Below are 26,911 nucleotides of genomic sequence, written 5' to 3'. Positions count from 1 at the left end.
GCCAACAAAGGTCCATCTAGTCAAGGCTATGGTTTTTCCAGTGGTCATGTATGGATGTGAAGAAAAGTTGGACTGTGAAGAAGGCTGAGTGCCGAAGAATTGATGCTTTTGAACTATGGTGTTGGAGAAGACTCTTGAGAGTCCCTTGCACTGCAAGGAGATCCAACCAGTCCATCCAAAAGGAGATCAGTCCTGGGTGTTCATTGGAAGGACTGATTTTGAGGCTGAAACTCCAGTACTTTGACCACCTGATGTGAAGAGCTGACTCTTTTGAAAAGACCTTGATGCTGGGAAGGATTGAGGGCAGGAGGAGAAGGGGACAACAGAAGATGAGATGGTTGGATGGCATCACCGACTCAATGGACATGAGTTTGGGTAAGCTCTGGGAGTTGGTGATGGACAGGGAGGCCTAGCATGCTGCAGTTCACGGGGTTGCAAAGAGTCGGACATGACTGAGCGACCGAACTGAACTGAATGAGTTTTTATTCATTGTATATTCCCAAGGAAAAGAAGGGGAAGGGGAAAGGGTCAGAATGTGTTACAAAATAACAGCAAGTGGGAAAGGAAGTACCTGGCACAACAAAATCAACCATCAAATAAACACTGCCCAGACTGGGTTGCTAAAGCTCAAGAGGGCTATGTCTCCTGTAGTTCGGGAATGAGAGGAAAGGATGAGGGAAAGAACAGATGGGTACATGCTTTTCTACCCTCCCTCCCTCCTCATAAATTCAAGATTTCACACAAAGCTATGGGTTCTAGCAGTAAACATGGAGTTATATTCATCCATCTTCTGTTAAATAATCTTGTGGCCTATTGGACATCAGTTTCTTGCACCTGCATAAAAGTTCCTATGTGACTTGGATATACATTCATCTTTCCTTTTGTGGTCTCCTAACCCCACTTTCTACATGGAAGACCCCCTCATTGCTCCTGTCTACCCTCAGACTTGAGATTAAAATAGGATTTAATCCATCCAAAGACAGCAGTCTGTGTAGCATGAATCACAACAAGGAATGGTCATGACTCAGGAGACCGAGAACAAGGGATGGAGAGTTCCTAGCTTCTTCAGGATTTTTGCACAGATCATTTAAATGCAGGCACCCCACAAATTAAACATACAGGTGTATGGGCTATTTTGGGGGACACAAAAGTGGACATAAGAGGAGGTAGGAATCTAGTTTTTAGGACAGACAATCTTGTTCGAAATAGGAAATACGGGAAGGGGAAGACAAAAGAAAGTGTGGTTCAAGACGCCTCACTTCAAGAAGACGGGCCCCCAGGCTTATGTTTCAGATCTTTTGGCCTGGTGCAAAACCTTTTGTCAAAGATGCTTTGGCTATTTTTCTCAAAATGAAAAGAAGTTTGTAAACAATAAAACCCCAAAAAAACATGGGGAAGACCAAGACATTATATTTACACAAACTAAACCACCCAGCAATCACCAAATCAGCTACTTGTGAGGTCCTACAAAGCCCAGACAAAGGTTATAACTAGAGGGGGAGTAGCAGCTGGGGGAGACAAGAACCCAGGCTCAGACCCGCATCAAATGCATGCTACTGCGTTTGTCCCGTTACAACACAATGAGGTAGGTTTGCAGTGATCTTACAGCATGTAAATGAAACTCCCCTTTTTTCCTTTAGCTACCATGATACTAACCACTTCTGCAGCAGAGCAGGGCCGTGGCTCTGGGAACCACGAAGAAGCCATAGCTGATGGTCTCCCTGGAAGCCAAGCAGGAAACGCCCAGAATTGTTTAAGGTTAAGGATCTTGTCCTTGCTTCATGTATCCATCCCTGGGCAGCTCAAAATGGGTACAGAGACATTGCTCTTAAAACCTATCTTTACCAACTCATGTTTTGTTTTTTTTTTTTATAAAAACACACACATACAGTATGCCCTGCTGTGCCTGGTAGGTTTAACCCAATCCAGTGAAGGATGGACCTGATAAGTAAAGTGAGTCCTGTGCCTTGGGATTGGAGGTCTAGAAGGGAATCCTTTATCACACGTACAGAGGACCTTTGCCTAATCTTAGCTTTCCCTCTCTGCTTTTACCTGGCCCAGCCTTTCCTAACCTCTCTGCACCACCTCTCCCTATTCAAACCAATTTCCAATCTTTCAGTAGAAGACCGAGTCATGTGGCAACCCAGTAAAAACGTAGCCTCTTATGAAACATTGAAGATGGAGGGGTTTCAAGAGGACACTGCAGCAGAGAGTGAAAATGAAAGTCATTCAGTTGTGTCTGACTCTTTTCGACCCCATGGATCATACAGTCCATGGAATTATCTAGGCCAGAATACTGGAGTGGGTAGCCGTTCCTTTTTCCAGGGGATCTTCCCCATCCAGGGATCAAACCCAGGTCTCCCTCACTGCAGGCAAATTCTTACCAGCTGAGCTACCAGGGAATCTGGCATAAAAGCCAGCACTAACTGGCAAAAATGATGTAGCTCAATAAGCTGCTGCTGCTACTGCTAAGTCGCTTCAGTCGTGTCCGACTCTGTGCGATCCCTTAGACGGCAGTCCACCAGGCTCCTCTGTCCCCGGGATGCTCCAGGCAAGAACACTGGAGTGGGTTGCCATTTCCTTCTCCAGTGCATGAAAGTGAAAAGTGAAAGTGAAGTCGCTCAGTGGTGTCCGACTCTTGGCAACCCCATGGACTGTCGGTAGGCTCCTCCGTCCATGGGATTTTCCAGGCAAGCGCCAGGAAAGGGATGGAGTGGGGCGCCATCACCTTCTCTGAGCTGTACACTCCAAATAGCTGTTCTCTCTGGTGATAGAGCAACAAAAAGCATTCCTATCGTGCAGACCCAGAGCTGCTGCCAACTCACCCCTGAGATTGATCACGTACCTGAGAACACAGTGCAGGCATGAGGGTCTTAGATTAAAATATACAAGAATACAAAACCAGAATATTTACATATCCTGAAAAAACAGTTAAAATGCACAAGATATGTCATTCCCACAGAGCTAGTGTGGTTGGAATCCTGGAGAAACAAGGACCCAAGGCATAGTCACTAAGGGGAGCAAATAAATAAAATTGTATTGGTCCAGAATGGGGTGGGAGTGAGTTTAGAAGCACCAGGACTGCAGCTGTTTCTTCAGACCATCCCTTTCGCCTGTCATCACAACCCACTGCTTGGGACAGTTCTCAGCACTCCATCGCAAGAGGGGGTTATGAGAAGACAAGATGTGGAAAACCCTGCCTTCCTGCTGACAAATTTCCTCCCACAGAATGCAGTTACTTGTGGGTTGGGTTCATCAATCTGGTCTCATGCTTAATCTTTTCACTCTGGCATGGGAAATATTATCCCATCTCCTTCTTTAAGAGTAAAACAAATTCTCTATCCAGGCCACTTTCAAAAGCTGGAGATTCTGGGGGTGCAGACTCGGATAAAGCATGCAGGGAGGGTTAACCCCCAAAGCCCTCACATATGTTTGGAGAGAGCGTGACTGGAGTTCCTTCACTTCATGCCTTCCTCCCATCAAGAGAGAAGAGGGAGTGATGCTCTGCACCCCGGCCTGAGATATATGGCAGTGCCAGCTGACCCCTACCCACCCTGTCCCCACTTACTCAACTCTGCTGATTGATGCCTGCTTCTCAAAACTTGCTGATCACAAAAGGATAGCTGCTACCTCCTGTGGCTCTATTCTGGGCCTTGGGAGCATGGCAGGGCTACGGATCTCTTCTTCCTCCTCCCCAAAGTAGGCTTGCTTTCCCTGGGAGCTGGGAGCTTGCTGGGCCTTCGGCAGACATGAAGCTACCATATGATCGGCGCTGTAGCAGAAGTGGTGCTTGTTGGACTGTGGTGACAGGTTGCATTCCTTGGCATGATGGTCTGCTGCTGCTGCTAAGTCCCTTCAGTCATGTCCGACTCCGTGCGACTCCATAGACAGCAGCCCACCAGGCTACCCCGTCCTTGGGATTCTCCAGGCAAGAACACTGGAGTGGGTTGCCATTTCCTTCTCCAACGCATGAAAGTGAAAAGTGAAAGGGAAGTTGCTCAGTTGTGTCCGACTCTTAGTGACCCCATGGACTGCAGCCTTCCAGGCTCCTCCGCCCATGGGATTTTCCAGGCGAGAGGACTGGAGTGGGGTGCCGTTGCCTTCTCCTCTCTAGCTATGGTGCTTGGTCTCACTGCGATGACTTCTCTTGTTGTGGAGCAGGGGCTCTAGGCACGTGCACTTCAGTACTTACTGCATGGGGGCTCATTAGTTGTGGCTTGAAGGCCCTAGAGTGTACAGGCTTTAGTAGTTTTGGGGTGTGGGCTCAGTAGCTGCAACTTGCAAGCTCTAAAACGCAGGCTCAATAGTTGCAGCTCACGGGCTTAGTTGCTCTGAGGCATGTGGGATTTTCCCAGATCAGGGATCAAACTGGTGTCTCCTGCATTGGCAGGCAGAATTTTTTTTTGCCACAGAGCCACCAGGAAAGCCCATCCCATCAGTTTTTACAGGTTAATTTTTTGTCGTTATTTAGTTTTTAAATATTGTATAATAATTCACATTGTTATGTCTTTCTTGACTGATGGTTTAATTAGTAGTATATTTCATTATTTCCAAAAATCTTGAGTTCTAGAAAACTGTATTAAGATTAGAGATTGTACTTTGTATTATCATTTTATAACTTTTTGGCAGAGTAGCAGGTGGGATCTTAGTTCTTAGACCAGGGATCGAACCCACACCCCAGTCACTTCCCTGGACTACTAGGGAAGTCTCGACATTTTGTATTATTTCTATCCTTTAACATTCATTGAAAATTGCTATATTTCCCAGCATATATTCAGTGTTTGCAGATGTTCCATGTATGCTTGAAAAAATATATATATATACATGTATATTCTACAGTTTATTGGGTGTAGTATTATATAGATTGCTTTTCATTGAAAATAAGATGCACCCAGTTTTTTTTTTTTTTGCTAGGGTTGCCTTAAAAAGTACCACAAAACAGAGGGCTCTAACAGCAGAAATTTATTATCTCACAGTTCTGGAGGACAGAAGTATGAGACTAGGGTGCTGGCAGTATTTGTTCTTTGGGAGGCAGGAGGAAGAGTATGTTCCATAGCTCTCCCCCAGCATCTGATGGTTTGCTGGGGATTTTTAGTATCAGTATGTGCTGTGCTTAGTCGCTCAGTTGTGTCCGACTCTGGCTCCTCTTCCAGGGGATCTTCCTGACCCAGGGGCTGAACCCGAGTCTCCTGCGTCTCCTGCATTGCAGGCGATTCTTTGCTGTTGATCCACTGGGGAAACCCTACTCCAGGTATGACTTCATCTTAGTCAATTGCACCTGCAGTGACACCCCCTTTCCAAATACAGTCACATTCTGAGGTGTTGAGGGTTATGACTTTAACACATGCCTTTCTGAGAGACACAGTCCAACATACAACACACTGTTACTTTACTTACTATCAAAAAGCTTTAAAATGTTATCAGCTTTAAAAAAGGCTACCAATTAAACTATACCAGGATACCAACGGATTAAAACAAACAACAAACCAAAAAACCCTTCCTATCAGATATCAAAATGTGAAAACATTTGTATCTTAGAGTTAATTAACATTGATACTTTTTCTTTGCCTGTTGTATAAATCATAGAGATAGGTATATTGAAATCTGATTGGGAGTTTTTCTAATTCTCTTTATAATGCTCTCAATTTTTTTTCTTTTGATATATTAAGACCATGTTATTAGATGCATAAATATTAATATTTAAGATGGTTATATATTTTTCTGGTGAATGTTACCTTTTATCATTATGAATTACCTCATCTCTTAAGTGTTACTTTCTGCCTAAAGTTCTAGCTAGTTTATTATTAATATGGCTATCCTAATTTTATTCTGGGTTTGTGTTGATACAGTTTATCTTTTTCCAAACTGTTACTTTGAATTTTTCTATTTTCTTATGTTCAATAAATGTCTTATGGTCTGGATACAGTTAGATTGTTTCCCTTACCCCCAGTTCCACCCACTGAGGAATTCAGAATGTTTCATTTAAAGGTGAGTAATTGGGCTTCCCTGGTGGCTCAGAGGTAAAGAATCTGCCTGCCAATGCAGGAGACACTGGTTCGATCCCTGGTCCTGGAGGATTCCACAAACTGCAGAGCAACTAAGCCCAAGCGTGAACCCACGTGCAGCAAGTACTGATGAAGCCTGGGTTCCACAGCAAGAGATGTCCCTGCACTGAGAAGCCTGCACATCACAACAAAGAGTAAACCCCAGTCACCACAACTAGAAAAAAGCCTGCACAGCAGCAAAGACCCAGCACAGCCAGTAAATAAATAAAATTATTTTTAAAAAGAAAGAAAGAAAAATAAAGGTGAATGATTAAAAGCAGGCCTTTACGTGTCTGCTCTTTGATGCTGGGCCTTGTCTCTCCTCCCCCATCACTCTGCAAAGAAGGCTATGACCCAGGTGGTGGCAAGGTCTCTGGGGATGAAAGGTTGTTCCTCCCCACAAAGCAGCTGGTTTGGGAGCTCTGAGCCCACTCACCATGGGCTCTGTGAGTGTCCTTGGGGTGTCTTGACCCCTGCTCAGCATCAGGGCAGGCTCAGTGCCTCCCCTCCCTGCAGAGGAGACCACCAGTGAGCCTGGGGCCTTCTGGACTTGGCCTCCGGGTCCCCGGTAGATGTCGGGTAGGATGTAGATTGGGCTGTCCTGCAAGGCTCACATCAGAGCATCCATTCACAAGATCTTCAGGGCCTTGTAGTTAGATTTTTATTTTGTTGATCCAACCTGACAAACTTCGAGTTCTTTTTTTTTTAGCTGTGCAGACTGTTGCTACATAGCATTCAGGATGGTCTTCCCTGTTGGCTGGGTGGTAAAAATTCGCCTGCTAAGCAGGAGACATGGGTTTGACCTCTGGGTTGGGAAGATCCCCTGGAGAAGAAAACGGCAACCTACTCTGGTATTCTCGCTGGGAAAACCCCATGGACAGAGGAGCCTGGCGGTCTACAGTCCATGGGGTGGCACAACATTTGGACACAACTTAATGACTAGACAGCAACTAGCATTCAGGATATTAGTTTCTGAACCAGGGATAAACCTGAGTCCCGTGCATTGCAAGGTGGATTCCCAACCACTGGACCACCAGTCCCAAACTTTGACTTTTAATTGAAGCATTTAATCTATTTACATTTAATAAAATTACTTATATATTAAAGTTTAAATCTGCCATATTATGTGGAATTTCTATTTTGTATATTCTATTTTCTCTGGCTTTGTCTTATTTAAACTTTTCAATTTGACTAATTTTAGACTTACAGAATGATTGTAAAGACAGTAAAAGAGTTCCTATATACCCACATCTGGTTTCCCCTATTATTATCATCTTACATTAGTATGGTACATTTTTACAATTAATGAGCCACTACTGATACATTCTTATTAACTTAAAGTCTATACTCTATTCAGATTTATTTGTTTTACTTAATATCCTTTTACTGTTCCAGGGTCCTATCCTGGAACATTAGGGCATTACATTTACTCCTAAGGCTCCTCTTGAATGTAACAATTTTTCAGCCTTTCCTTGTTTTTGATGACCTTGACAGTTTTCAGGAGTACTGGATAGATATTTTGTAAAATGCCCCCAGTTGGAACATGTTTGTTTTTCCCATGATTGGACTAAGGTTATAAGTGTGGAGGAGGAAGAGAACAGAGGTAAAATGTGGCTTTCCTCACATCATCTCAAGAGTACATACTATCAACATGCTTTATCACTGACCTTGATCACCTGCCTGAGGTAGGGTTCCCCCACTCTAGTGCTTGCCACCCCACCCCTTTCCGCACTGTACTCTGTTAGGTAGGCATGTGCAGCCCACAATGAGGAATGGGTATTCTATTCCTCTCCTCGAGGACAGAACATTTACATACGTTGTTTGTAATTTTTCTACACAGGTTTGTGTCTTCTCACTCACTTATTTATTCAATTGTTTATTTGTATCAGTACAGATGCAAGAGCATTCATTTTATTCTTGTTCATTTTGTTGTTAAATTGTTCTAGCATCGGCCATCGGGAGCTCTTTCAGTTGGCTCTTGTGTCCCTTTGGCATGCACCCATCATGATAGGTTTTTTTTTTTTCCTTTCTTTTTTTTTTACTTTCCTTTTATTCTTTTTTCCTTTTTATTATGACTAAAGATTATTAACCTTCGGAATTTCCCTTAGTGTGGGACTGCTGGTGGTGGACTGTTTTCGTTTGTCTGAAAATATCTTTGTTTTATTTTCATTTTTTGAAAGATGTTTTCTCTGGGCTCCGACCTTCTTTAAACATAGGGAAGATGGCATTTCACTCTTCTGCCTTCCAGTTTTGCAGTTGAGATGTAAGCAGTTGTCTGTTGTTCCTTTGAGGATAAACCATCTTTATTCCTTAGTTTCTTTAGGATGTTTTCTTTCGGCTTTCCCCTTTTTGCAGAGTTTAAGTCACTGGGTTTCCTGAATCTGTGAATTGATGGCTTTCATCAATTGTAGATAATTCTGACATTACTTCTTCAGGTTGCTTTTTTCCATTTCTCTCCTCTCCTTGGACTCCAATTAAACATAATTTAGTCCAATTTCCTGTCTCTTCTGTATTTTCCATCCTTATTTTTCAAGCTTCATTCTGTTTCTATAATCTACCAATTCTCTCGTCAGCTATGTCTAGTCTGCTATTAAACCCATCTCTTGAGATCTTCATTTCATTTATTTTTCTAGCTAAAATTTCTATTTGGTCCTTTTCCAACTGTGCTATGTCTGTGTCGTTTCAGGTTTCTGCTGAAATTTCCAAGCCTTGCGTTTATCTTAACGGTCATACATTTATTTCTGCATAACTCCAGTACATGGAATTGTCTATTTGTTGTCTCTCATTTCCTTTTAAGGGTGTCATTTCAGGTTTGCTTTCTTCAGGCTCTTGACTAATTCTCATTGTGGTTGATGTTATATTTGAAAAATTATTAATTATAATACTTTTGAGGTCTAGATTGATGTTAAGTTCCTTGAGATTTCTGCTTGCTTCTCCCAAGCATCTGGAGATGCTACATATAGGGATCAGCTTATTCCAACTTCGAGACGAGCGTTTCTGGACCACCCAGAACGGTGGCACACCAGGCTGCAGAATACAACTGCTTTCCTTCTGACTCATCCTTAGGGGGTCCTAGTCTAGGTGGATCTTTACCAGCATCCCTACATTTAGCTATCCCAGATTTTGATTTTTTTCTTCCTCTAGCTCTCATCCTTCAAGGCCCTCAAAAGCATAGCTCAGCCTCTCAGAAGCCTTTTCCCAATTGGAAAAGCCCCCTGGGCAAAGACAGCCCTGGAGTCTTCTTTTCTCTCTGGATTCCCAGTCAATCTTCATTCAGCTCAGTTCAGTCGAATTTTGATACTTTTCATATTTAAAAATTCTGAGGGTTGGTCTGAAACATCCAGCCTACCATTATTAGAAGTGGAACCTCCCACTCGCTTTATTCCAGATATCGCAGAACTCTAGCCCATAACCTCACTATACAAAAGATAAAGCTGTAGACGTACGAAGACTTCCTTAGGCTCACACTGATTACTTGCAGAGCAGGGATTTCCAGGTGGCACTAGCAGTAAAGAATCCACCTCCCAAGGCAGGAGACATGGAGACGTGGGTTTGATCCCTGGGTCGGGAAGATCCCCTGGAGGAGGGCCTGGCAACTCACTCCAGTACCCTTGCCTGGAGAATGCCCAGGGACAGAGGAGCCCGGTGGGCTACCATCCACAGGGTCACAGAGTAAGACACAACTGCGGAGACTTAGCAGCAGCAGCAGGAGCTGTAGAGCTAGACTGTAGCCTCAGAGCTTGAGACTAGCAACCGCGAAACTCCACTTACATCAAATCTGGATGTAAGGGTTTGTTTTGGCCTTTTTACCTGGAGTAAGGAGAGGATAGTCTTGCCAAGAGATCAGGGGATGGAAGCAAGGACTTAGCCATATTCCTAGCACTTTTCATACATTCCTCTCCTAGCCCTGACTTACGGGAGTAGTGGGTGGGGTGGGACCTGATAACTATGGTCTGGCAACGAGGAATGGAAGAGAACAATCCTTTCCGTTCCTAAACCACAGATTACAGATAGCCGCATGATCAGTTACCCCTTTACCTTCAATGATTCTGAACACTTTCTTTTAAATATTTTCTTTGGCTGTGTTAGGTCTTGGTTGCAGCACGCGGGACTTTCCTTGCATCATGCAGGGATCTTTCGCTGTGGCTCTTCGGCTCTAGAACAGAGCAGGCTTCAGTAGCTATGGAGCACGTGGGCTTAGTTGCCTGCAGCATGTGGGATCTTAGTTCCCCAACCAGGGATGGAACCCGCTTCCTCTGCATTGTAAGGCAGATTCTTAACCACTGGTCTAGATACGGCTTTACAAAAGCCCTCTTCAGCCAGCCTCCTCCACCCCAGGAAATAAACACCAAGACACCCTCACACCAAAGACCATATCATTTATTTACAAAGACCAGAGTAGGAGTTGGGGGAGGTAGGGAGGGAAAGCCACACAGACATCCTCTCTGGATTGCTTGGGACCCTTTCCCACTTGGGAGAAAATTCAGTTCCTCTTGCCTCCGTAACGGGTCCTCCAAGCAGCTGGGCTAAGTAGCAGAGAGAGGAGGTGATCTGAGCCTCCCCTGTGCTCCACTAGAGTAAAGTCCAATTCCAGATCAAAGGCATCATTGCTGCCCTCTCCTTTCCTTCCACAAATAGAACTTTCTGGCCTGGAGGGAAATAGGGAAAACTCAAGGGCAGGAGCGGCCAGGGGTTCTAGAGGGAAAGACTCCTCCCCAACTATTCCCCGAAAGCAATAAGGGGAGGGGTAATCGAGGGTGCCAGTCACAGCCCTGACAGCTTCAGAAGGGGTACCCACACCACCCAGGGATCCAGAGGCCTAGGGGACCCAGCTCTCCAGGGTGTATATATTCCTGACCTAGACAGGCCCTTCTGCCTATTTCTGCCTGGTAGGATGAAACTCTAACCAGAAATCAATAAGGTATCCACCCTCCCACTCAACTCACATGCACATGTGTGCGTGCATGCATCCATGCACCCACCCACCCACACACACCCTCACTGCTGAGACAGACCCCAATCCTCTTCATGTCTTCTGAGCGGGGCTTAAATCACTGGTACCTGGAGATGCGGGCAGGTCCTGGGTTCATGGAAATGTGTGTGAATGTACAGAAGCATGTGTGTTTGAGGAAATGGAACCAATACAATCCCTTGTGAGCCATACTGTTTAGCTTCACTGAATCCTTTTCTTCAACTCAAATTTCATTACCATCTCTGAATCTCTTTTGCCAGGCCAAAGCTTAGACTCTGTGGACTAAAAGAACTATTAGTGTTTCCATTCCCTGTCAATTCCAACTTCCAAGTTCTCTGCTCAGGCTATTTCCCCCATTCCCTTCCTCCAGAAAGTCTCATTCCCTCATCCCCTTATTGGGCTGGTGCAGGGCTTAGGTTAAAGCGTCTGCCTCCAATGCGGGAGACCTGAGTTCAATCCCTGGGTCGGGAAGATCCCCTGGAGAAGGAAATGGTAACCCACTCCAGTATTCTTGCCTGGAGAATCCCATGGACAGAGGAGCCTGGCAGGCAACAGTCCACGGGGTCGCAAAGAGTCGGACACGACTGAGCAACTTCACTTCACGGCTTGTTAACTCCTGCTCCAGGGGGCTGCGTCTCATGTCTCCCTTCAGACAGGGGGAACAAGCATCTTCCTTCCACTGGGAATCCCAACAGACCCCCTGAAAGTGTTCAGAACATGGGGTGAGGAGGAAAATCACAGCCTGCTTCACCTGGCCCTCCTTCAGAGGATGGAATTCCAGCACTGGGTAGGCTGGAGGTGGGAGGGGACACGGGGAAAGATAGGAGGAAGAGTTACCAAAAGTAATCATAAGAGAAGAAAAATCCTAGTGGTAGAGAGAGAAGACCCTGTTCTAATAAAGCAGACAGTGGGTTCCCCCTTCAACTCTGCACTGCCACTGAGAAGTGTGAAGGCTGCAAAAGATGGTTGTGGGATAAGGAGGTGGGGCCAATCAACAAAAACTGAAAACTGTTTAAATAGCTCTGCTCCAGCAGGCAGGACCAGGAGAGAAGGTTCTACAAGAGGTGAAGTGGAAGTGGAATTCTCAGAGCCACGGGGCTGGGGCCCACCCCTCTAAAGTCACCCTGCTGTTTGGAGAGAACAAGGGGGAAGAACAGAAGGGATGACAAGCTGCAGAGGGCCAGCCCGACAGAGGAGCCAAACGCTGGCATCAAGGGAAGGGAGACGCAAGAGGCCCGGGCTGAGGGATTAGGAGAGCTGAGAGCCCAGGAGCCTCTCGATAGCTGCGTTGATGTCCCCTCCCGTGGCGATCAGAGCCTGCAGGTTGGCCTCACGATTGATGAAGCCCATGGAGTTGAGCTGCTCCAGCTGCTGCTGAAATCTCACTTCTGGCGTCTGCACCTGGAGGGGACAAGCCTTGTGAAATGGGCTCAGGACCAACCCCAGAGGGCCTAGCTGATTCCGAGGATTTATGATGGAGAGACGAAGTCCTCCTCAGAATCAACCAATGGGGTAGGGGTCAATGACCAGCAAACAGAGGCCAGGGGCGCCGGCGTCCCAAATCACTAAACAGCTGTGCCGTCATAAGGAGGGGGGCATCTTTCTTGAAATTTCAAAGTAACAAATAGGTCTAGATCAGTCCATATTCCTAACTTTCCATCAGCACTCTGGAGATGTTAACAGGCAGTCCAAAAGCCAAATGTTCTGCGGTCAGTAAATACTGCCTCCAAACCTGCTCCTGGCAACTGTCACACACACGGCCACATTAAAGGTCAGAGAAGGGCCCCCGGAAAACACGAACCTGTTTAATTATATTTAACCCATCAACAAACACAGTTATTTACAAAAGAGGAGGCTTTTCATTTTTGACACTCCAAAACACATCTCTTGGAAATGTTTTCCCCAAGGGATGTTCAGGAACCCATAGCCTAGATCACGAACAGAAGACTCAGGGTTGGAAGGAGCCCAGCGATCGGAGCGCCCAACCCGCAGTCCAGGAGCCCTTTGCCCATCTGTGATGTTTCCATCATGATCCACCCACACTGGGCTCCAGACCCAGCTGGACTGGGCCTTGGAGAGCGCTTCACCCAGCCCTCTCAGAGCCTCGCACAGAGCTGGGCACACTTCCATTTCTGTTGAAAGGCTTTCCCCAGAGGTCACAGAGGTCGGAGAAAGGTCAAGGGGCTTACCTGAGGTAATCCCCTGCTCTGCCCCCAAGCCCCAGGCCTAGACTTTGTAGCCCAGGGCTCTGGTCACCTCTCCTCCCAGAATCCTCTTCTCCAGTCTCAGAGACAGAAGCTGCTTTATTTATTTTTATTTTTGTTTTGGCTGCACCACATAGCATATGGGATCTTAGTTCCCTGACCCGGGAAAGAACCCGTGCCCCCTGCAGTGGAAATGTGGAGTCTTAAACCACTGGACTGCCAGGAAAGTCCCAGACAGAGGCTGCTTTAATTATCAAAAGAGTCCTCTGATACAACAGAAGTATTAAAACACAGCGGTTAAAGTGTAAATTCCGGAGCCAATATGCCTCGGTTTGAATTTTGGCTTCATTACGTACTCACTATGTGACTCTGAGAAAGCCACTTAACCTCTCTGGGATTTAGTTTCCCCCTTTTGTAACACAGAAAGAGTAAGAACAGGCTGCTGTGAAGACTAAAGGAAGTGAGCTCTTATACAAGGCATGTAGACCAGTACTCAGCTGACCCAGTAAGTGCTATTACTATGCTCATCTCCAGGTCACAGCTGTGGAAACTAAACTGATGGAAGATCAGTTACTTACCTAAGGCTAGAAAGTAGCAGACCAGGAACTAAAGCCAGGCCTGGCTGACTCCAAAGCCTGCTGTTTCCACTTGACTGCCACCCTTAGCACTGCAGGGTCCTAGCACCAGTCCGCTGCCCTGCGTACCTGTGAACTTCCGCTTCCAGCCAGAAGCTGGATCATCTGTTGCATGAGCTGCTGCTGAGCGCTGGAGGCCCCTGCTGGAGATGACGTGACTGGGAGGGCTGGCGAGGGGGTGGGCGCCTCGGGCGCAGACCCGGCGTTGCTGCCTGCCGAGGATGCTGGGGGCCGGGCCATCCCAAAAGAGCCAAGGCTGCAGGCAGGAGAGACCGAGAAGGGGGAGATGGCCTCTGAGAAAAGGGTGGGAACGCGAGATCCAGCAGGAAAAGCAGTTGGAAGAAACAGGAAAACAGATCCTCAGGGACACAAGGGCTGCTGAGAGCAGCAGGAAAAGGGCTTGAGGGGGAGGAGGAGCCAGATCCCTGTTGCCCACCTGCCCCCGCCCTCACCTGGGTACCAGCCCTGGGGCCTCGGTCTGCAAGGTCTGCAGTCCCTGCTGGATCTGCAGCAGCGCCTGCATGGCTCGGGGATTGGTGAGAATGGAGAGTGACTCTGGGTTCTGCATCTGGTGGGAAACAACACGGAAAGGCCACAGGAGGTGGCAGGAGTCGGGAGGTGGCCTAGACCCTGAGTCCAGAGCCAGGCGCGGCCCCTCCCTTAAGCTCCACCCCCTGGGCCTCTGGGTCTACGCGGGTGGCCCTCAACCTCCACCCGTCTAGGCTCCTCACTTACCTGCTGCAGGAAGACTGGGAGCTGCAGGCGGAGCTGCTCCTGCAGCTGGGGGTTCCCCGCAAAGAGCGGCACGTTCACCATCATCTGCCAGGGAAGGTAGCAGGGGGAGGCCTGGGCCTACCCACCCTCACAATGCCCCCACCGCCTCATCTCCCTCAGCACCCCACCACTGTAGGAAACCGGGCCAGCTTTTCCAAGGATCTCAGAGTATCCTGAAGTCCTAGGTGGGACAGTGAGAGGAACTGGAACTATACTCTGGACAAGGACAAGAGTCAGAAGCCAGTCTGATGAGGATGATAATAGCAAACATTTCTGAGTACACAGGGCTTACTCTGTGCCAGGCCATGCGCTAAGCACTTTATATTATTAACTCACTTAACCCTCACAACTCCAAGGCAGGTACTATTATTATTACCATTTTACCAATGAGGAAACTGGGGATAAATAACTTGCCTGGCTCATGCAGCTAGGAAGTGGTAGAGCTCAATACAGAAACCCAGGCAGTCTGGCTCTGGAGCATTTTAATCATCACAAGTCACAGCCCCCAGCACACTCCCCCTCATGCCAGTCCCATACCTGAGCAGCAAAGTCGGGGTTCTGGGCAAGCGTTTGCATCATGGTGCGCATGTAGGGGGCTGAGATCACGTTCTGCATCAGCTGGGGGTTCTCAGAGATCTGCTGGAGCAGGGCCTGCATTTCTGGGCTGTTGAACATCCCTAGGATAGGAAGGGAAAGAAACACAACAAGAGAAAAGGGGTCCAAATGGAAACCAGATGCCTGACTTCAGTCTACCTTACTTCAGGCACTGAGCGGTTGCAAAACTCAGAAAGGCTGCAGTAAAGTGGACACCCACATCCTGGGGAGTGGGTCCAAGTCTCTCTTGACCCTGAGGTCATCTTGCCTTGCTTTGGTCTGGCTCCCTCACCATCTGCTCTGCTATGATCAAGCCGGTTACAAACTGGGTCTGATTCCTATCCCTCTGCTCCTGCCACAGGTCAGACAATGTCAGAGTTGGAAAGGATTTGACTAAAGATGACCCAGATCAATGGTTTTCAAACTTGTCGTAGCAGCAGAGACCCTTTCCTCAAACCAAATCTCATTAGGAATCCAAGTATGTCAACGGTCTGGTTGGAGCTGGGGCGGAAGGCCTGGAGCCTTTCCCATGTGGTCTTCCCCCAACCTGGCGAAGGTCCAGATCCCTCAAGACTCAGCAGTATAATTCTGCAACCATGGGTCAGGTTCAGGTCCCTTATTTATGAAATAAGCATATAGAAGGAAAGGGACTTTCCTGACTAAGATATTCCCGAGTACAGAGAAATCATGGCATCTACCAGACATCCCTAGGGCCATTTATAGTCATAGTCTTGATAAATGGGGCATCTCCCAGGGTTGTGCAGTGCATAACCTACACTTCTGTACAAGGCAGCTCTGCACATCCCTCTCACCCAGCCTCACATCTACCCGTCCCTCCTTCCTCTCATACACCCTAATGCCCAGTCTAACCCATTTACACTGGATAATACCAGCAGAGTTGAAAGAGCTGAGAAAGTGGGACCTGGTTCATTCATAAGCCTCTACTTAGGTTACTCTTGGGGACACTGGGACAGGGCTAGAACCAAGCCTCACCCTCTGAAGGGTGAAGCCACTACTGCAGGCCAGAGCTCTGTCTGTGGCTCCGATACAGTCTCACCTCTGTCTTCAACATTCTGGAGCAGTGTGAACCCCCTTCAGGCCTGGGGCAGGGGGCTGCCCTGGTGACCCCACTCAGCTCCTCCCACCCCAGGACATACCTGACCCCAGGCTAGCCGCATTGATCCCAAAGGGATTGGAGACTGTCGGGTGCACCTGGCTGGCCCCTGATCCTCCGGTGCCCTCCCCACCGGACCCGGGGGCCTGGGAGGCGGGGGGCGAGGGGCTCCAGGGGTTAGGGAGGGGCTCTCGATTCTCAGTCCGCAGAGGCTGGGAGGATGAGCTCTCGGAGTTCCCGGCCAGGGAAGAGAAGGGGTTGTTGCCAAACTGGGAGGAGGGAAAGGTTTTGGGTTAAGGACTGAAACAAATCAGGGAGAAGGGCTAGGCCCTTTCTTTCTTCTCACCTAATAGCCTCCCCGTCCCCAGGAAAGGGAGAGAGATCTAAAACTGTGGAAGTCCTCGTGTCAGTTTCTGGTCTCACAACGGGCAACTTCACCCTCACCCTGCAAGGCAGCAGTTGGCTGATGCTAATGACTGGATAACTGAACCCCTCAGATAACCAGAAACCCCCCCCCCCCCCCCGGTGGCTCTAAACATTTGGTTTCTAGTCTTCTCTGCGCTCTATAGTACTTGACACACACCTTTCCTACTGTGCAGCAAGATACTTGTTTTCCTTAGCTCTTAAGGGGCAGAGACAATGTCAGATTCACCTTGGCACTCCTGGCCCTGACACTAGTAGGTGCTCAATAGGTAACTACTGGCTTGATGGGAGCTGACTCTACTCCAAGCCCTGTTTGCCTTCAGCTCTCCCTTTCCCAGCCGCCTCGGTCCAAGTCTAACTCCGCTGAGCCTTCTTCCGCACCTCCAGATCCCTCATGCGGCATTCTGTCCTGCCAGGCACATCACAGTGGAGCCCCTCAGAGGGGCACACCTCTGGCTGAGCACCCTTCCCTAGGTCTTGCCCTCTGTTGCTTCCTCCAGGTAATCTCTTCTTTCTCCTCTCCACCCCCATCTTCTCAGACTGGCTGCTTCAGCTAAACAGTCCCCCTTAGCACCAGGCCCCCTAGGATGTTACCAAGGATTGTCTCAGGGTCTGCACCCCACTACATGATGGGCTGCCTAAGGTGGCACCCGAAACTGCATCTGAACCTCCTCCCTCTGGACCCACTGATAGCCAGGAAAGAGCTCTGTCTGAGGCCTGTGATGGCTGAGGGAGCATAGGCCTCTTCCCCTTGCTCAGCCTCCCTCTCCTGTTCCCAGGCAGGCCTTACCCATGCAGGAGGTACCTGAGCAGCCTCAGCCCCACCGTACCAGGGAGTTTCATATCCAGTTACTTTTCCTGTTTATTCAAACAGGGGGCCAGCTCCTGCTCTGAGCTGTGGTTCCTTTGCCCTACCAGATGCCTGTTCAGATAATAGGGTTTGCAGGCCAGGGAACATGTACCACAGTTTCAGTCTTTGTCATCATTGCAGGTTTCCTGTTCTGGTAACTTGCCTAGCACCCACCCCACCTAGTTCTGGGTCCTGCTTTGCTCTTCCCCGTACACCCCGAGGCCTGAATCTCTTTGCCAGAACTCCCAAAAGTGATAACAACTGCCATTTATTGAGCACCTACTATGTGCCTGACCCATTCATTCTAATGCTTATAATATCCTTCTAATACACCAGTTCTGGGTCCTGCTTTGCTCTTCCCTGTACACCCTAAGGCCTGAATCTCTTTGCCAGAACTCCCAAAAGTGATAACAACTGCCATTTATTGAGCACCTACTATGTGCCTGACCCATTCATTCTAATGCTTATAATATCCCTCTAATACACCAGTTCTCAAAGTGTGGTCCTAGGACCTCTGCAAGGTTTAAAAACAATTTTTATAACCCTAAGACATTATTTGCCTTTTTCACTCTCATTCTCTCATAAGTATTCAGGGGTGTTTTCCAAAGGCTACATAACATGTGACAACGCAATGGACTGAATGCAGAAGCAGATCTGATCTGAGAACCCAGCCACACAAGCCAGACGTTCAAGAGATCTGCAAAAATGTCACACTAGGCCGTTCTTTCCTCTAAAGTTTTGTTTTGGGAAATGAAATTATTTTTTAAAAGAGCATGCTGGTTATATTAATGTGCAATGGGTTTATTGTTATTTTTAAATGAGTTCATAAATATTTATTTAAATTCTCAGTTTTAATTTCAGATTCAGTGAATATCAATAGACCTAACCCACAAAAACAAAACCTCCTTGGGGTCCTAACTATATAAAGAGGTCCAGAGTGGAATTCCCTAGTAATCTAGTGGTTAGGGCTCCATGTTTCCACTGCAAGGGATGCAGCTTTGATCCCTGGTGAGGGAACTAAGATCCCACATGCTGTGCAGTAAGGCAAAAAAAAAACAAAATTTTTTTAAAATAAATAAATAAAGGGATCCAGAGACCAAAATGATTGAGGACAATGCTATAATACATTGTTTCCATTTTGAAAAAGAGGCAGCAGAAAACTCAGGGAGGCTTAAGCAACTCACTCTAAAATCACACCACTCAAGAATGGTGGAGCAGGTATTTGAATGCAGGCTTGTTGTTGCCAAACACTGTTCTTTTAGCTAAGCCAGTGGTTCTCACACCTTAAAGTATATCAGAATTTGCTGAGGGCTTGTTATAAGCCTTGCTCAACTACTTGAATTTTTTTTTTAACCAGGTACATGCATTACTTTGATATACATTTTAAATTAAATACTTAAGTAAAATAAAACTTAAATAAACTAAAAACCCACAGGTAATCTTCATAAGCACTTTCTAAAATTTGAAAGAGCATGGCAATAATTGTCAAGATGACGGTGAAGAATAAGCTGCAGAGGGGAGGGGAGAGTCACCCTACCTGATGCCCAGGCTTAATTAAGACAACGTGGTATCATTATAGGGACACAGCCAGCAAGGCACACACCAAAGAATCTGCCTGCAGCACAGGAGACCCGGGTTTGATCCCTGGGTCTGGAAGATCCTCTGGAGAAGGGAATGGCAAGCCACTCCAGTATTCTTGCCTGGAGAATCCCATGGACAGAGGACCCCGGCAAGTTACAGTCCATGGGGTCACAAAGAGTCGGACACGACCGAGCGAGTAACACTACCGCTAGTGATGCCATGAACGAGAAATCTGTTGGGATGGCAAGGACTGCTCAGGACATGGTGCCTTTTCCTTTCCACAAGGAAAAACTATTGTGAGGTCCCACTCTCCTACCTGGGTGCTGGTTGTGGGGGCAGGCTGTGAAATCCATCAAGCTGAACACTTGGGATATGTGCACCTTTCTGCAACTATATTATTCTTCAAATGAAACATTTTTAGATGTTTTTAAAAAGCAAGTCTAAAATTATACAAATAGCATATCACTTCTATAAGGTTGAAAAAATATGCAAAATGATGCCACAGATTATTTAGGGATACATGCACAGGTAATAAAAGAATCAAAATGACAAACACCAACTTCAGGGTGGTAGTGACTCTGAGAGGGAAAGAGAGGCATAGGATGGGGGAGAGGCATGTGAAGGCTGCAGTTCCATGTGTAATATCTTATTTGCTAATGTTAAAGATATCTAGGAAAACACACAAAATACTAAAAACATTCATTAACTCCGGGATAGAAAAGAGAGGGCTGGGAGATGGAAATAGAAGGATCCCTTTTGTATACTTTTATTAAGCTTGGCTACCTTTCCACACTTTTTAAATATCCTTCTGTTTACTTTGTGTAACTTCTGAGTTTTGAAACAGGTAAATGCAAAATGTATTTAGTGTAAATTAAACTTTAATATGAGAGAATGCTATACTTTTTGTATATTTGAAAAAAATTCACAAAACATTTTTGAAAGCACATATTCCCAAGGCTTAATTCCAGAGATTGATTCAGTAAGTATCTCAAAGGTGGGAACCAGGAATCTCATGATTAACAAGCACCCCAGGTGCTTCTGATGCAGGTGATCTGTGGACCACACTTGAGACACACCATGGAAGGGTAGGCTCTTTGACCTCAGGCCTGCCCCACAACCTTTGAGCCCTCGGCGCAAGAAGTCTGTCAGAACAACGTCAAAGCCCTTGGATACTACACTGCCCCCACTCCCTAGGGACCTCTGCTATCTTCTGCCCTAGTGCTTCAGGCCCATGCCGAGATGGACCACCCTTGGCTATGCCCCGTGAAAACCACCTTCAAGCCAAGGCCTACCCTCAGGGCACTAGGGAGGGAAGGAGGAGCAGATAGCACCTCAGGCTTGCCTGGGTCTGGGGTGGGTGATCCCGAGCTCAGACTGCCCTCCCACAGCCCAGCCCCTGGCCCCACCTGCTCCCTGGCAGCACTAAACATGGGCTCCTGGATGTCCGTGTACATGCGGCGGAGGGCATTATACCCTCCAGGGATGCTCTCCAGGTTGCTTAGAGCCCGGTCCTGGTTCCGCATCATCTCCTGCATCATGGCTGGGTTGCGAGCAAGCTCCATTGTCTGGTGGAAAAGGGAAAGAGAGAAAATGACTCTGGAACTAGGAGGTCACCAAGCTTGGAAAAGTGTGGCCCTTGAAGAGGGGGACCAGGACTAGGGTCCAGGGCCCAGGAACTGACCCAGAGTGGCTGGGAGGAGGGTGAACTGGATTTCCTTTCTCTATTGTCATCTTGGCTCCAACCCTGCCTCTCTGTGGGTATTCTGGTTGATTTTGGGGGGTACAATGATCCCAGATGGGGTGAGGGCAGCAGCTTTCTTCCCTCAGGTTCAGGGGATCTGCAGAAGTATCAGGGAACACAAGGAAGTTAAATAAGAAAGGACATGAGAGGGACTTCCCTTGTGGTCCAGTGGCTAAGACTCTGAGCTCCCAATTCAGGAGGCCCTGTGTTCGATCTCTAGTTAGGGAGCTAGATCCCACATGCCACAACTAAAGATCCTGCATGAAGACCCAGCACAACCAAGTAAATAAGCTAAATAAATATTAAAGAAAGAAAGGACATGAGAAAGGGGAGAAAGCAAAAAAGAAAGTTAACACCTGTTGAACAGTTACTACATATAGGCACTGAGCTAAGTAATTTACAGAATTCAAGTCACTTAATCCCCATGATAACTATCCCAAGTATGTTTTTCTGTCCCTATTTAGCAGATAAGAAAATAGGCTCAGAGACTCACTGCCTAGTACCCACAGTCAGTTAGTGGTAGAGACAGGGTTCAAGGCCGGGTTGGTGTCTGACCAAAACTCGATTACGGCTTCTGAAAAATGACCACAAATTGGTGGGGGGAGAGGAAAGCTTTCCCTGTCCTTCTTCCTAAATCTGCTCCATACATGCCTCTTCTAAGACACTTTTATGTCTATGATAAGCCTCTGATCTCTTATTCCACAAGTCACTCATTTACTAAGTACTTATTGAGTGGTTAACTATACACCAGTGGTAACTATACACCAGGCACTGTTCTAGGCAGTGAACAAAACATTTGCAAATTCTTGCCCTTCTGGGACTTACCTTCTGGTGAGTCCAGCACTAGCGTCCACAGTTCTGCTAAGATCATCTACCCTCGTTCCCTAGTGGGTGGCCACAAGGCGGAGCTCCCGAAGACCAACACCAGACCCCCTTGCCTGGGTCTTCCTTACCCACCTAACCCTCCCTTATCCACCTGGCCCTGCCTAGCCACAAAGGTCTCCAATCCTATTTTTCATTCCCAGGCCTTTGTGCTTGCTGTCCCTTAGCCCTGAATACTCTTTTTTTCCCTCTGGTTCATTCTTCCTCTTTTGGGTCTCTGCTTGGGCAACCTCCTTTATGGCCCCCTCTGAGCCTCAGGGTAGGGTCAGGAGCCCTTCTGTGTACTCCTAAGGGATCCTGTGACCATCTCTATGATAGTACTATCCATGCTGTACTATAAATGCCTTCTTACTTGTCCTACTTCTCTTTGAGACCAGAAGTTCCTGGGGGGCTTCCCTGGGGGTCCAGTGGTTAAGAATCGGCCTGCCAACGGAGAGGACACAGGTTTGATCCCTGGTCTGGGAATATCCCGCATGCTATGGAGCAACTAAGCCTGTGTCCCACTACTACTGAGCCTGAGCTCTAGAGCCCAAGAGCAGCAGCCACCAAGTCCACGGGCTGCAGCTCCTGAAGCCCGTGTGCCCTACAGCCCGTGCTCTGCAACAAGAGAAGCCACGCAGTGAGAAGGCGCAACAAAGAGTACCCCCACTCGCAGCAACTGGAGAAAGCCCATGCAGCAACAAAGACCCAGCACGGCCAAAAATAAAGAAATTAAACAAATCTAAGAAAAAAAAATTTTTTTAAGTAGTTCCTAGAGAGCTAGGCCTATGTCTTTTCATTACTGTACCCCCAGCGCTCAAAACATGGCTGCTGAATGAATGAGTGAACAAATCAAGGTAGGACAAGGTAGGACAGGGCACAGCTGGGTGCCCGGGGTCCTCCACGCCCAGACCCACCTGCCTCATCAGCTCAGGGTTGTTGAGCATGTGGCTGATCTCGGGGTTCCGCTCCATCAGCTGCTGCATCTGGGGGTTGGCCATGATCATGTGGCGCATCAGGTCGGGATTAGACATCATGTCCTGGACCAGGGGGTTCTCCATGATCTGCGACAGCATCTCAGGATTGGACATCAGCTGCCTCTGCATCTGCTGCTGCAGCTCCATGAAGTTGGCAGAGCCCAAGCCCAGGCTGCCCAAGCCCAGGATGCCCCCAAAGCCAGCTGTGGGGGAGGGGGGCAGGGTCAGTTCTTCCCAAGACTCTACCTGGCCAGAGCCACTGAAATCACCTGAAGGAACCAGGATGGGCCCCCTCTGCTTCTCACATCTCCCTTTCTCAATCATTTCCACAGACTCAGCCCTGATCTGCTGCTGGCAAAGAGATGGGTGCCTACCAGACTGAGACCTCTTTGATGGCCGAAGCTGACAGGCAGGCACGGTACTGAACACAGAGAGGGCAATCAGTGACGGCCTCCCGAATGAGCAAATAAATATTCTCCAACTGGCTGCTGTTGGGCCCACCTTTTTCCCAAACTCCAACACCCTCTCCCAGGGTTTTCCACATCCCCAGCCCCATTTCTCCCTTCACTCTTAATGTTTCACCATGGTCCCTCTTCTGGGAAGCCCTTGCAGATTGGTTTCCTCCGCACGTGGCTCAAGCACCAGTGTCTGGAACACTGTGTTCAGGGGCCCCAATCCCCATCAGATCAGGAGCAGGGATCAATATTCCCCTCTTCTTGGTCTCTCTCCCACTCTATAGACTCTAACAGTGTGGTGCTTTCCTCCCTAAAGGCTTACAGAGTATGGATGTAGTGGCACTGGGAGGTCCCTCCCCTGTCCCTGGGGAGGTACCCCCTCCACTGCCCCTTCGGCTCCCACTGCCTGTGTCTGAAGTGGCACTTCCAGAAGTGGAGGGCTGGGCAGACGTGGCGGGCGAAGCAGGGGTGGTGGAGGGGGCTGAGGCCGGGTCTGGGGTGGAAGGGGAGGGAGCACTGGCAGTAGCTGGATCTTGAACCCTGAGAAAGAAAGAAAAATCCTCATTGAAGTGGACGCAAAAGGGAGGACCATGACTTCTACATGTGCTGTGCAGCTACAGCCCTAAACCAAGCCACCTCTGAGGTAACCCTGCGGCTGGGGCAGGGTGACGCCGGGGGCAGTCAGCAAATCGGACAGAGGGAGAAAGGAGCCAGTATCCTCTATCTCCAGGTCATTTAGGGTGAGGTAAGGCAAGTTCCCTGGCCCTGCAGGTCCGATCACAGGGCCTTCTGGCAGCCCATCGAAGAGCCACTTTCCTGGGTCTTGGCATTCCACAGACCTTCCACAGACACAGGCTTAAACAATGGGTGAGAAAGTGTCAGATGGGGAAAAACAAAGAAAGCCCAGCCTGAGGCTGGACCTGCTCCTCTCCTGAACTTACTTCTGAGGGGTCTTGATGACCAGATGAACAGTGAGCCCATCCTTGATCCCATGCTGGTTCAGTGTGTCCCCATCCTTGAGGATCTTGCCTGCGAAGATCAGGACCAGCTGATCCTGCTGTGCCTTAAATCTCCGGGAGATTTCCTCTTTAAACTGTGATCAAGAGGCGAAGGTCACTGTGGAGGCTGCCTGGGCTCCACCAACCAGGGACCCTGCCTCTCCTTCAAAGCTTCTGCATTCCCTTGCTCCCACCTCTAGTCGTGGGAAGTCCTTTCAGCAGTCTTGACTCCATCCCTCCAGCTGAAATTAAGCGGCTCCTTTCTTAACCAAAGGAGCTGGACCAGTGAGAGGCTTCTCTCAGCAATACTCCAGGGTCTCTCACCCTCCCAAGCCCTGCTTCTATCTGCCACTCCCTCTTCAGTCCCAAGTTCCCCCTGAGGGTACTACCTGGGCAGTTCTCTCATGGAAACTCCTTGGCCCAACCCTGTCTCCCCTCAGCCTTCTCTCTTCAGACTTCAAGTCTCTTTCCTCTCTTTATTCCCAGTTTTCTTGTAACAACTACAACAAATTAGTCCCAGTTATTTATAACAGCACTAACTATACATGTTAATTATTATCTCCATTTCAGAGACCAAAAAACTGAGGATTAGAGCAGTTAGATAACTTGCCCTGGGGAAACTGGAACTCAAGTCTTGACATCAAAGCCCAGGCTCCTCTTAACCAAACACACGCTGCGGGGTGGAGGGGCGGGGCGGGGGTGGGGAGCTCTCAATTAGAACTGATTTCAAATTCAGCTTTGCAGGCAAAAATTATTTAAATTATGGAATGTGGTCATTTTATAAGGCCGGGGGTAGGGGTAACGATGGCAATAAAGGCTGGCTGGGGAGAGTTAGACTCCCCAAACCTATTACACACACCGTCCCCGCCCCCCATCAACCCAAGCAAATCAAACACACACTCTTAAGTAGAGGGTGCACTTGCTAAGCAAAGGCAGCTTCCAGACCCCTCCCTTCCAATCAGACGCCTATCTTAAACCCCGCCTCTGTGAAATTCTGGAGCAGCCACAGGGAGGTGGTGAACGCAGGCAATATTCCCTCACTCACTCATTCAACACATTTTACTAAGCACCTACTGCACACTGTGTAAATCCCAGAGGGGCTGAGAATCAAAATGTATCCACTTTAATTTGAAAGAGTAGGAAAGATCCAGGCAGAGGGAAATCCTCCCCCCACCGACCAGGCGTCAGAATTCTGGGCGTTCTCTGAGTCGCACAGTAGGCGCCCAGAGTTCCCCCCAACCTGCGCCCCGCCGCCCACTCTCCGGGCTCAGCACCTGGCCCGGCTCCCACTCTGCCTCTGCGCCTCGAATCCCGACCGGTAACCGGGGCGAACACTCCTCTCAAACCTAGGGTCCTCCCCCCTTCCCAGCGCAAGGTGTCCTCTTCCCACTCTCCACCACGCCCCCAGCTCAGGCCACAAGGCAAACCCCGGCCTCTCTTCCCCAACACGCGCCACGCTCCCCCAGATCGCCCTCGCAGGATGCCCCCTACCCGCCAGCCCTTCCCTCCTGCTCCTCCGAGTGCCTGCTGGGCCCCCGCCCTCCACTCCCCGGCCCTCCTGCACGCCCGACAGTCTCAGAGCCACCCGCCTCTTCGCAGACCCCTCCTCCGCGCTCACCCCCACCCCCGCCCACCCGTACTACCTCTTTGACCGAGGCTCGGTCGCAGATCACAATTTCCTCCTTGTCCTTGGGGGTCTTGACGGTGACCCGAATGGGGGGCCTCGTCTCGGCCCCGCTCGGCTCCGCCATGCCACCGCCGCCACCCGGCCGCCCGCCAGCCCGCCCCGGCTCCTCCTCCTCCTCCCCGCCCGCCCGGCCGGCCGGGCTCGGCTCCGGCGCCTCCAACACTCCCCTGTCCCCTCCCTCCCCAAGGCTTCACCGCCCCCTCCGGACCCGCCACGGCCACAGCGCCCCGGGCGGACTGGGGGGGCCACTGCAGTGGGGTCCGCCCAGGGCCGAGCCCGGGGTCCGGCGGCTTGGACCCGGTCTTGCAGGGCTGCGGTCTCCGAGGGGTTCGGGGCGGGGGCGGGGCGTGTCGGTCACTGCGGGGCGGGGGCCGAACTCCCCGCGAGAGACCACAGCCCGATGCAGCCCGCCGGAGCCAAGCCGAGGTGCCCCCTGGGCCCAAAGCTGCCCCCGCCCCTCCGCGGGTAACTCCAGCTTCGGGACAAAGGACTTTCTGTGTCGCCGCTTTATCTCCGTTCCCTGTGATAACTGGCCTTTCTCCGGAAGCCCAAATCCTTTCCAGGCCTGAGACCTATCCCGACTTTGAGGTTGACTTTTCTTACTCTTGGATGTCCACCCAAAAACTCGTCTCTAGGACTGACTTTATTCCCCTGCGAGTAGTGGCTTGCACGAAGTCTACAAAGTACAGTTCCAGAGACCTGAATTTTGCCTGCGCGGCCTTTCTGAACCTTGATTTCCTAAGTAGTATCTCTCGCCTCATCTCACCTAACTGTATAATGTAGAAAACTGCTTTGAAAAGTAACCAAAGGTGTGCCTGACAAATATAGGAATTTTACTTTCTTTTAATTACTGAATCGTGACTTGTCATGCGGATATGACTTTCCTCTGCCCGAGGGGGGGGATTAAATGTCCTTCCAATACTGCCACTGTCCTTTCACTCCCGCTCTTTTCCCGCATAACCGCGTGGTCGCACTGGAAAGGCGAACTATAGTTCCCAGGG

At 48.9% G+C, this 26,911-nt stretch overlaps 1 protein-coding gene across 2 annotated transcripts; it reads right to left on the bottom strand.

Moving 5' to 3' along the window:
- Positions 1-10,451: 10,451 nt before the first annotated feature.
- On the bottom strand, positions 10,452-25,994 carry UBQLN4 (ubiquilin 4). Of its 2 annotated transcripts, none has more exons than XM_068964336.1 (11): positions 25,867-25,994; positions 24,167-24,318; positions 23,548-23,765; positions 22,711-22,973; positions 20,598-20,756; positions 16,381-16,606; positions 15,167-15,306; positions 14,591-14,674; positions 14,308-14,423; positions 13,925-14,111; positions 10,452-12,417 (listed from the first exon to the last, which is right to left on the bottom strand). In XM_068964336.1, the coding sequence occupies exons 1-11, from the start codon at positions 25,972-25,974 to the stop codon at positions 12,265-12,267; spliced, it is 1,806 nt and encodes a 601-aa protein (XP_068820437.1). In that variant the 5' UTR covers positions 25,975-25,994; the 3' UTR covers positions 10,452-12,264. The 2 variants fall into 2 exon arrangements, with proteins under 2 accessions (XP_068820437.1, XP_068820438.1); XM_068964337.1 differs by having other exon boundaries at positions 23,602-23,765.
- Between the last annotated feature and the right edge of the window lie 917 nt (positions 25,995-26,911).

The sequence above is a fragment of the Capricornis sumatraensis genome, chromosome 2, assembly GCF_032405125.1.
Source record: "Capricornis sumatraensis isolate serow.1 chromosome 2, serow.2, whole genome shotgun sequence".
Classification (NCBI taxonomy): Eukaryota; Metazoa; Chordata; class Mammalia; order Artiodactyla; family Bovidae; genus Capricornis; species Capricornis sumatraensis.
This window is presented reverse-complemented; position numbering and strand designations above follow the sequence as displayed.

Coding starts and splice junctions, on each gene's coding strand:
- UBQLN4 (XM_068964336.1), bottom strand. CDS start 25,974: ATGGCGGAGCCGAGCGGGGCCGAGACGAGGCCCCCCATTCGGGTCACC. Junction 24,319..25,866: donor ACCGAGCCTCGGTCAAAGAG/GTAGTACGGGTG, acceptor TCTTGATCACAG/TTTAAAGAGGAAATCTCCCG. Junction 20,757..22,710: donor ACCCTGAGCTGATGAGGCAG/GTGGGTCTGGGC, acceptor CTTTTCCACCAG/ACAATGGAGCTTGCTCGCAA.